Raw genomic sequence first — 11,341 nt, forward strand, 5'->3', positions numbered from 1 at the left:
TGTTTGTTTTAGTTTTTGACTTCTGTGTCATAATTTTTTGAGTTGGTGCTCCCTGGTCATAGAGGGTCAGTTTACTAGTATCGCAGCCCTCACCATGTGACATGTTCTGCCTTTTGTTCTCCAGGGTATTTTCAGCTATTGTCTTTGGTGCCATGGCTGTGGGGCAGGTCAGTTCATTTGCTCCCGACTATTCCAAAGCCAAAGTGTCAGCATCCCATATCATCATGATCATTGAGAAAATTCCAGTGATTGACAGCTATAGTGTGGAAGGCCTGAAGCCAGTGAGTTTGCCCTTTCAAATATATAATTTGCTCCTAACTCCTGAATGAAAATATACAGAGGAAATTTAATAAAATTTGGAGTTTTTTTGTATGCTAGTGATCATATAAGGTTTTCTATATCATGGGTTTATTTTAATAAATGCTGATAATAAATCTTAACACCTAGTAATTTTATGTAACCAAATTATAGAGAGATAAGAATACTGCCCACTTTATAAGCAAATCCTATTGAGGTTTTTTTTTTTATTATTTATATATATATTTTATATATATATATATATTATTCTGGGGGAACAGATTTGAGTTACACTTTTGTGTTGTACATTTGTACTGTAACAATCCCTGCTATAAAAGCCTTGGCTCTTTCAGATCTTATTTATTCTAGCAGTTTGAGGTGAAGTTTGTGTCACAGGCGTTTACTCTCTTCTGACACCTGGTGGTAGAGGGAGTTAGTTCTACCCTGTGTTTTTATTATTGAGGCAATCAAATTTACTGGTGCTTTTCTCATCTTAGAATATGTTGGAAGGAAATGTGACATTTAATGAAGTCATGTTCAACTATCCCATGCGACCAAACATCCCAGTTCTCCAGGGGCTGAGCCTCCAGGTGAAGAAGGGCCAGACGCTGGCCCTGGTGGGCAGCAGTGGCTGTGGGAAGAGCACGGTGGTCCAACTCCTCGAGCGGTTCTACGACCCCCTGGCCGGGACGGTGGTGAGCACACTTTCGTATTCAGCTGATTTCTGGTTTTTCATTGTCTCAGTGCCTGGGTGTGCTTCATTCTTGATGATAAACCAAGGAGTTTCAAGCCTTTAAACAACAGCCCTGCTTAACTAAAATGTGACAAGCTAGATTTGGGGGTTCAAGCTGGGCCATCTGCCAGCCACCTTCTTCAGCCTCTCCTTCAACACTGCCAGCTACCCTGCTTTATGATCCACCTTCTCACTACCCATCTCCCTTGCCATGATGAGATTTCAGCTGATGTGAGAAGAGCTGGCAAAAGAGTGAAATATCCATAAAGTTAAATGACTAAAATAGGGACATCCATAAATGACTAAAATAGGGACACTAGAAAGGCAAGCAAGATGAAAGCCAAGGATAGGCAGGAGCAGGAGAAAATGGTCAGCAAGAACAGAGGCTATGCAGAGATTGGATAAGGTGAGGTCTGAGAAGACATGGTGGATTCTGGCGGTTGAGCTATTTCTGACATTTTACACTTGCACTCAAGTGGTGATAATAGAAAACAGGTTAGCACGGCTGAAGGTTAGTTAGGAGGGGAAAGGGAGATTTGAGTGGACACTATTAAGAAGGGTCAAAGATGAAAGACAAATAAGAACAATAACCTGGGGCTGGGGCTGTAGCTCAGTGGCAGAGTGCTTGCCTAGCATGTGTGAGGCACTGGGTTTGATCCTTAGCACCACATAAAAATAAACAAATAAAATAATTATTTAAGGAAAAAAAAGAACAATAACCTGAATGGGCAGGGTCCAAGGAACACATTTGGGAGTAGGAATCTGGAGCATTTTTATGGCCAAAGATGAAATAATACTACTGGGATAGAGAGGGCATTGAAACATCTTCCAAGACAAAAAAAAAAAAAAAAAAAAAAAAAAAGAAGTAATATTGGCACATTTGGGGAGCGAATAAAGAATATGGAGAAACGACGTTTTGTTTCCTGAACTAAGATGATGAGAGAAGAGTCAGAATTATTCATTCAGCAAAACTGCATGCCTCTATGGGATTCTTTTAGGTGCTAGGCATGAGATAGGAATTTGAAGAGAGTAGTGAATTTAAATGACTAAAATAGGGCAGAAAAAGAGCCATACTTGGAGGGAAGGAATTTACAGCAAGAAATTTTCATTATGTAGGCATGTATTGGTTGTACTCAGAGGTGATGTTCAAAGTTTTTAATAACTCGTGTTGTGTGGGCACTGACCAACAACCAGCTCCATATCAACCCTAATGACTGAAGTGAAAAGATAATTTTCAACCTGTAATCCAGGGTCCTAAAAAGGTAACACTAAAGAGGAAAATCTTTCCCATAGCAATCAATCACACATAAATGTTTTTTATCATATTTAAAGACAGTTATGGCTTTACTCAGTCTCTTATAGTTAGCAAAACTCTGTTCTTTATTTTTACTTCCCTATTTTATATGTTCTGTGAACTCTGATTTTGTGCTTCAATTTTGTGGCTAAAGTTTGAACAGAGGATTCTAAATGAAGTCCTCACTGATGTTTGAAGCACTCACAAGAGAATGTTAGTTTTCAGTCTCTGATTAAGGTCCTAAACGATGGTTATTAAACAGCATGTTAAACATTGTGCTGTAATGAATTGTAGAACAGTGTTTGCCCTCAAAGATTTTAACTAAGATGGGTCAGATGCATTAGATTAAAAAAGAAGTTAGACTTAGGACTGTTTTTAAGGGAAAAGTAGGATTTACATATAGGCAAGCATTCAAGGTGGTGTTCAGAGGAAGACATAATGCCAGCTGTAGTTGGTAAGTGATTTGATCTCAATGCAGAAGGAGACCAGTTCTGCTGATCTAGGGAATTCAGTAAGAGTAATGATTCTCAAGCTTTTCTGATTATAACCCATGGATTTAAAAAATTGCACAGCCAGCGCATTCATAAACACTTTCCAGTGGAAAAAATATTTGGCGGTAATAAAATGTTGGAGTTGAAAACAATAGTCAACAGTAAAATAATTACACAAAAAGAGAATAATTAATTATTCTATAAGTGCATAGACATAAGCAGAGCACAGTTTAAAAATGGGCCATATTAGTTATAGTTTCATGTAGAAAGCAAAAATTACTTTCAAGGAGGTCAGTGTTTAATAAAGGGAATTAGGTGCTTACTCCTTGGAAGGGCTGGAAAAGTGAAAATAAAGGAGGCTACTCCCAGGTTTCCAAGTCACAGCACTGTAACTGTGATCCTATGATTAGGAAATTACAGGAAGTTATGCCAATGTCATGGCTATTCCATACCTAAAGACACAAGGCTAGAGTTTGACTCTTGCAAAAACTTCCATCTGCCTTAACACATGTGTTAGTTCGTCATTGATGGTAATGGAGAATAGGCTCTGCCTCCCAGATTTTACATAGTGATTCTCACTGGTAGAACCTAACTCATTTCCAGAAGCCAGGAAGCCTGGGAAAGAGTTTTTAGCCTTCTAGTCCCTTGATACATGGACAGACAGACACAGAAGAACGTGGAAATGGATGCTGAGTGCATTGGACAGTAACCATCTCAAGAGAGCACTGAAAATACACTGAAAACAAAGAGTCCTCATTTATTGCAGGGATGTCCATTATCTGCTCCAGTACATTTGGATTAGAGCTTTAAAATACTGCCAAGTGGTGCACAGCAGCCAGACTTCTTAGCAAAAGTATCCCCAGTAAACTCAAGTAAATGTGCCAAGCTTTGTTTATAAATATCAATTAGTAGCCCATAATAATTTGGCAAGAAGGTTACTATCATTTAGTACTTACTGCCATATAAGAATAACTCTGTGGGTTTTAGCATCACTTAATCATAAGAATGGAAAAAAGGATTGACCTAGAGGACCACCCTGAAAATGAGAAAGTCCTATCAGTGGGCCTTCTATCATATTTTGAGAAACCTTGACCTGGAATGGTGTTTCTCAAACTTTGGTGTATATTAGAATGGCCTGGAGAGCTAGTAAAGAATTAGTCACTCAAGATCAAGTAGGTCAGGGTGACCTTTTAATACCCAGGTAATTCTGATGCCAGCTATAGCTTGAGAACAGGTAAGGTAAATCTGAAAGAAGATTTGGGTTAAATTGTAGAGAATCTTTAAAAAATTAAGCTACAAAATTGTTAAGAGGAGAGGATCCAAGTTTGTGAGACCTGAATGTTATATAACTTTAGGACTTCTATTAAAACAAAATTTCAAATTCGAAATAAAGTTCAAAAGTAAATATGTACTTCAAATGCAAAAAAAAAAAGCTCAACAAAATCTAAATACTGGGACTGTAAAGATTTGGACCCATTCTTTTTAGACAATTTACCATAAATGCTTATAGTGAAGAGCTTCCTAACATGCTGGCCTCCCTCCACAACACTGTTCACGTACCAAGCTTGACATGTGTTTAAGGGGCCTTTATTACCTTGAGCCCTCTCTGACCTTGCCTTTCTCCCCTCTCTGGTCATGCACCACAGCGAGTGTCCTCCCTTCCCTCTAGGATACAGATATAAGCCCCTTGTCATTGTTTGGTTATAACCCAGTAGGTACCTGGGCCAAGATAAAGACATTACCTTTTAAGAGAGGACAGAAAATAATTTTCAATTATGAGGCACTTGTTACCAAATCCATCCCATAGTGTTAAGATCCAACCCAGGTGCCCTCAATTACTAACTGCATGACTTTGTCCAAGTCACTTAACTTTGCTCATTTCCTTGTCTTAAGATACAGATTAAAATCATAGCTACCTTCTGAGAGTTGTTGTGCAGATTAAATGAGAATGTATGAAATATGCTGTTGCAGAACTTACAATATTGTCAGTGCTTGATTTTTAAATTTATTATTATTTCAGAGTACATATGCATGAAAGAATGTGTATTTAACATTTAAACATTTGTGCTTATATAAGCAAGTAATACATTTGTTACCTTCCGTAGAGGTAGCTAGTCATTGTAATTTGGCCTCACCTTATTCCTTACCAGTGTTTCCTTTCTTGATTATGTTTTTGTTTAGGCCGCAGTAAGCGGTTTCCACGAATTCTCCAGAGTTCCTTGGTCTTCCCACAGACCACAACCATGCTTCAGCCAAAGAAATTGTGCTTTCATCTGTTTTACATTCTGGGCTTCTAAATATGCTTTCCTTAAAGGATTTTTCTGTTAACACAGATTTTAAATAGTTTGCAGTCCTAGAATTGTACAGGAATGAGGGAGCCCAAGAGTTTGTCATATTCGGTGTGATGCATTTCTTCATCATGCTGAGATTATTCAGACTTGCCTATGATTACATTAGTTAGATAATACCTGTTTTCCTCCCAGGGGTACAAGCCTGGAAGACTTTTATTTAAGCTCTTTCTTTCCTCACATTTCCATTTCTCAAGTACAGTATTCCATCTATTAAGATTTTCTGTTTAGCCACATCCTTGTATGGTTTTTACTGCTTCTCTCCAGCCTCTATTTTTCCACCTCCACTTATTCACAGTGTAGGGAAGCCTGGAGCATAGATGCTCAAAATGGTCTCCATGGCAACTGGGCTTGGTACTAAGTAAGGTCATGTCTGTGTTTTCTATACCTGTACCTGCCAGCTTCATAGGCAGAAGTGTGTTCCTACAGCAAGAATCTATGTTGCCTCTGGCCAGCTAGCTCCCAGAGGCCCCCAACCAGCCACACAGGGTGCAGAGAGTGTGTGTGGCTCAGTACACTTATCACTACATTGGCAAAGTTCAAAGCTGAGTCACTGCTGTCTTCTTCAGAGGTCATGAACAGCTCTCTCACTTGAATGCCAGTAATTTTCTTGCAAAGCAGATCTATTCAACAGACCTATCTGCATCAGAGAGTAAGGCTTTTCATCAGCAAGATTATAAAGGGTCCTTCCCAGTCTTCTGCAGGATAATCAGGGGAACTGCATCACTAGAGAAAGGGCAGCCTTTTCTTTCCTCTTTCTTGGGCTCAGTATCCATCCTCTGTACTTCCAAGAGCATCACCTTGATCTACACAGTCACAAATTGCTCTCAGTCCTTGAGCTTTTTACTCTGTGCCTGGTGCTATGCCAAGCAGGGTCCATATGTGATCTCATTTAATCCTCGATTTTGTGAACCTATGAATCATCATCATTCATGTTTTCCCCCCAAGGAAACTAAGAGAAATTAATTCTTTTTCCCAAGAGATATAGTAGCTACCAAGAGATATAGTAGCTACCTTGCCAAGCTTGCTTCTGTTCCATTTAGCCATTCAAACTCAGGTCAGATCAGAAACCTTACATACAAAACCTATTATGTAGTCATAATTGTTATTTATTTCCATTCTGATCCTGGACACTTCTTCTGTGAAAAATTGAGATGTGAGAATAAAAGAATGCCAGAATACAACCCAGAAGTATGAGTCATCGTATTAGTTTCCTGGGGTTTCCATAAATGATCATCACAAATTTAGTGGCTTAACACCAAAAATTTAGTATCTTATAGTTTTGGGAGTCAGAAGTCCAAAATAGGCTAAAATCAGGGTGTCAGCTGAGTTGTGTTCCTTCTCAGGACTCCAAGGGAAAATTGTTTTCTTGCCTTTTCTACCTTGTGGCCCCTTCCTCTACCTTCAAGCCAACAATGACTGACCAAGTTTTCTCATATTGCACTGCTCTGATACTCTCCCGCTTTCCTCTTCCACAGTTAAGAACCCTTATGATTACATTGGGCTCACTAAGATAAGCTGGGATAATCGCCTTATTTTAAGGTTAGCTGATTAGCAGCTTTAATTCCATCTGCTACTCTAATACCTCTGACATATGTAATGTAATATATTCACAGGTTTCATGGATTTAGGACATGAATATCTTAGAGAAGGGGGGCATTATTCTGACTTATATATTAGAAACCAGTGTTAAAACATAATATGACATTCTCTCAAAGTATACAACGATGATGTTACTGGATTAAGTCTGACAATCCAATTAAAACAAACAAAAAAACCCTTTTCCTTAATCTCACAATAACTTGTTAGCTTTCATGTATGAAATGATGATGTCAATTTTGTTGAATTCAAAGTACACTAGTCCGAAAGTTGCCCTGTGAACTTTTGCTTTCAGCTGGTGGACGGTAAAGATATAAGGCAACTGAATGTCCAGTGGCTTCGAGCACACCTGGGCATTGTGTCCCAGGAGCCCATCCTGTTTGACTGCAGTATCGGAGAGAACATTGCTTACGGGGACAACAGCCGGGTTGTGTCACAGGAAGAGATCATGAGGGCAGCCAAGGAGGCCAACATACACCACTTCATTGAGTCACTGCCTGATGTAAGTCTGTCTTCAAATTAAGATCCCAGGAGCATGTAACATTCCTGTCCCTCACCTCCTAGCTCCTATCATATGATTTCTAAAGGACTGGTTTCCCAAAGGTGAAGAGAAATTAGCAACCAAAACACATATCCACATCTGTGTACAAGTATGTAGCCAAACTTTCTGTGCTGGTCAGGTGTTATGTTTACCTCATCATCTGATTTTTCTCATAAGGAAAAGGTGAAAGTGTTGTATGGATTTGGGGTTAGGAGAGAAGAATTTCCCAGGGGAATGATATCGAAAGCAGTTTTTCAGCTTCTAGGCCGGAAGTTCCACCCCATTCTGTACCATGTCTGGGAGACCTTTCCCTCCGAGTTCAAGTGTAGGGCCTGTGTCTCTACCTATGGACATGCTGCTTCTGGTCCTGCCAAGGAAGCAGGATGATCCTGCCTTCCCCCTTCCCTCCTCCATTTCTCCTCCTCCTGTCTCTTGGAGCTGTCCTCCAAGCTTCAGCCTCACTGAAGTCAAGGCAGGCAGAGAGCTGGAATCCATATGGGAAAATGGCTCTCTCTGAATTGCACTGAGCCATTGGGATGACCATGGTATCATGAAATCTCTAATCATTGTATAGTTCGTGGACCCCAGGCTCCATTTATAGAGAGGATTGTTCAAATCTTCCCTGGCCATTGTCTTTTGGACATCCTCTGAATCCCTCCAGGAAGTTAGATCACGAGAATCTCTCACCCTCTCTTAGGCCCTCTTAGGTGCCGTATTTTGAAATGCATCTCAACCTAGCTAATCTACTCTTTCCCATTATCAAGAGTTATGCTCTTTATTATGAGGAAGTACCCTCTAAAAAAATAAAGTTTAGTAGCCTCGAAGTGGTTAGGAAGGCAGTCTCCTAGAGGAAAGATGGTGTCTTAACTCTTTCTAAGATTGCTCTTTTCCTTGAGCTCTTCATCAGATACTGCAGCTCCCAGTCACAGGCCCCAAGGAGCAGGCGCTGTTCCCCCTTCTCCTTTAACAGTCGAGTCTAACCACGGAACGTGGACTCTTCTTGAGGCTAGAACCCTTAAAATATAAAATTCCAAACCTTTTACTAATAGGAAATCAGTTCTCAAATTTTGAACAGGAATCAGCATTGCATGGGAACTTGTTAGCAATGCAGATTTTTAGGCCCCACCCTAGCTCTGCTGAATAAGAAACCCTGCAGGTAAAGCCTACATTCTAACAGCCCAGGTGAGATCCATGCAGGCTACAAAACACACGAAAAGTAACAGTTATCAGTTCTTTAAATACATCCTGTCCCTCATGTTTGTCCACCACAGGGACCTTCCTTTCTGGACTCCTGGTCTCAGGCACACACAGCACACCTGTAGACATCATGACTCTTGGGCAGTGCCCAGACCAGCACACTTTAAGTCCAGTTATCTAAGGACCCCACTTCTGAGTGCTGAGTACTGGGGTTTGCTCTACCTTGCAGAGGCTGCTTATTGCCCTCCTTCCTATAGAGCTGCAGCACTGCTCTCCTCTGCCTCAGCAGAATCGGTGCTCTACCCTGCCTCAGGGAGACATGCTTCCATGCACCTGCTTCTGGAGGCAGCCACAACTCAGTGGTGGAGCCATCTGGAGCATCTGCCAAAACCTTGCCGGGGTCTTCTCACTCCATCTCAGGGAGAGACCTTGTTCTGAACACCACAGAACAAGGTTTACTAGATATAACAAATAAAAACAGGCAACCCTACATAGAAGATGAATTTTATAGCCAGTCTCCAGGTGTAAGTTGGATATCAAAGTGGGATTCTTTGGTATCCTTTTAAATTATTTAAGTGTTGGAAATAGTTTCATAAAGACACCAAAAGACTAATATCCCAGGAATTGTTCTTTCCCCACTTTAAAATCATGCAAGGGCATCACCTGCTGGTTATTAATAAGATGAGTTTCAATTATTATGTACAACCTGTTAACAAATCAAATTTCCCTTTTCCTACCAATCTTTGTTCCAAATATAATGAAACCAGAAGATGGACAATAAAAGGATGGTAACAGTATTATTCTTTATAAAAATTTTGGCATATTTACACTAAATACTTTATTTTAAGGCCCAAATGTCTGTTTTTCAGAAAGAGAGATTAAACCTACCATCTCAGGTTTTTTTATTGTTAACTCTCTATGAACTCCTCCTTATCATCTGAACCTAAATTTTTCTAATTATCCCATTAGAAAATTTTCCAATTTTCTGTGAGCAAATTGTGTTTGAACTTTATCACCAGTTCTAATTTCATAATAACCAAACCCCGTGAACAGAAATACAACACCAGAGTCGGAGACAAAGGAACTCAGCTCTCTGGCGGGCAGAAGCAGCGCATTGCCATAGCTCGCGCCCTCGTGAGACAGCCTCACATTTTGCTTTTGGATGAAGCCACGTCAGCTCTGGACACAGAAAGCGAAAAGGTGAGGATTTACACTGGGTTCATCTACACTTGAATCTGTTATCCTTAAAAGGTTTAAATTTACGCTTTTCTCTGCTATGATAGAGAACAAAATTTATCCAGCTATGTCGATTGTTGCTTATGTTGGTGGTGAACACTCTCCATACTGTTATTTAGGAGAGCTAAGACGGTACAAAGCATATTAGTCTTAGAGCCCTTAGGCTCCAAATCGGCAGCTCTGCATCACTGTGTGTGCATCTAAGATGTTGCATTCAGGAGTCGCATTTTCTCCTCCTGCTGGCAGCATCTCCTCGGCAACTGCATGAAGAGGTGGGAGGGTAAGATAAGGTTAAAATCTGGCTGTACCTTAAGATAAGTGTTGATGATCATTTCAGTTTGAGGAAAGGTTAAAAATTCAGCTGTCAGAACAACACTGATTATGAGATGTCTTCTGTCTTAAAAAATTTTTTAATTCAAGGAGGCTGAGTTTGGTCCTTATCTTTGGCTTCCTAAATTGGCTGCAGTGCTGGATTGGAGGGCTACTTGTAGGAAAGTTGTATGGCGAGACATGTTTGGAAACATTTTTCAGTGATTGAATGAATTGTATTTACTGCTGTAACTTTAAAAACAGAGACCAACTGTCTCAGAAGCAATTCAGACTGGGGTTCAGTTATCTTCTGGTATGACACATCCCTCAGTTGTATTTCACTGTCACCACTGTTTAAGGACATATGGAAAATTGGTGGGGCTTGTTACAGAGAAGTTATTATCAGATTTAACTTGTGTGACTATCATCAACAGGTTGTCCAGGAAGCCCTGGACAAAGCCAGAAAAGGTCGCACGTGCATCGTGATCGCTCACCGCCTGTCCACCATCCAGAACGCAGATGTGATCGTGGTGTTTCAGAATGGCAAGGTCAAGGAGCATGGCACGCATCAACAGCTGCTGGCACAGAAAGGCATCTATTTTTCAATGGTCAGTGTCCAGGCTGGAGCAAAGCGCTAGTGAACTGTGACCGTATGAGATGTTAAATATTTTTTTAATATTTGTTTTTAAATATGGCATTTAATCAAAGTTAAAAAGCAAGTACTTACTGGAACATGTAGTTATCTGTTTAACATTTTGTACCACAATTGAACATCATTTCATCAAGTTCAGAATCTTCAGAGACATTATAATTAAAGGAAGAGAAATAGAAACAACATCATCAAATGGGGGAGGGAGTAATGGCTTTAATTCCATTATAGAATTTATAAAAGGATTTCAGGCAGATTTGTTTTTGATGAAGTATGTAATTTTGTTTATACTTTCTCATTTGAACTGTAACTGACTGCATTGCTAAAGATTATATAAATAGCAAGAAGCACTGAAACATTTGCATATAGTGCCTATAATAAAGCTAAACTTTCATATAATTGGAGTCTTTTATTCAAATGTGTCTGTGTGTATACATACATATGTTTGCATATATAATATGTTTACACACATACATGCATACTTCCAATTGGAATATTGTGGATGATTTTGGCTTTTAAAAGTAGATTCTTTAAAAATTCATTCATTTGGGGGGAATTGTTTAACTCCCTAATAGTTCCTATTCTATGTCCTTTCACACAGACTGTCTGGTTTCCTTCCTCTTGGACTCGATCCTGCTGATTCTTGC

General features: G+C 39.8%; 1 protein-coding gene across 5 annotated transcripts in view; it reads left to right on the plus strand.

The window, feature by feature from the left end:
* Abcb1 (ATP binding cassette subfamily B member 1) overlaps nucleotides 1–11,085 on the plus strand; it is a 179,366-nt gene extending 168,281 nt beyond the window's left edge. For all 5 annotated transcript variants that reach the window (XM_047560268.1, XM_047560267.1, XM_047560270.1 and 2 more), the window contains 5 exons: nucleotides 125–281; nucleotides 795–992; nucleotides 7,058–7,264; nucleotides 9,554–9,700; nucleotides 10,480–11,085. In XM_047560268.1, coding sequence (XP_047416224.1) covers nucleotides 125–281; nucleotides 795–992; nucleotides 7,058–7,264; nucleotides 9,554–9,700; nucleotides 10,480–10,683 — 913 coding nt within the window. In that variant the 3' untranslated portion in view covers nucleotides 10,684–11,085. The remainder of the gene's footprint in view (nucleotides 1–124; nucleotides 282–794; nucleotides 993–7,057; nucleotides 7,265–9,553; nucleotides 9,701–10,479) is intronic.
* Nucleotides 11,086–11,341: the final 256 nt, after the last annotated feature.

This window comes from Sciurus carolinensis, chromosome 8 (genome assembly GCF_902686445.1).
Source record: "Sciurus carolinensis chromosome 8, mSciCar1.2, whole genome shotgun sequence".
NCBI lineage: Eukaryota > Metazoa > Chordata > Mammalia > Rodentia > Sciuridae > Sciurus > Sciurus carolinensis.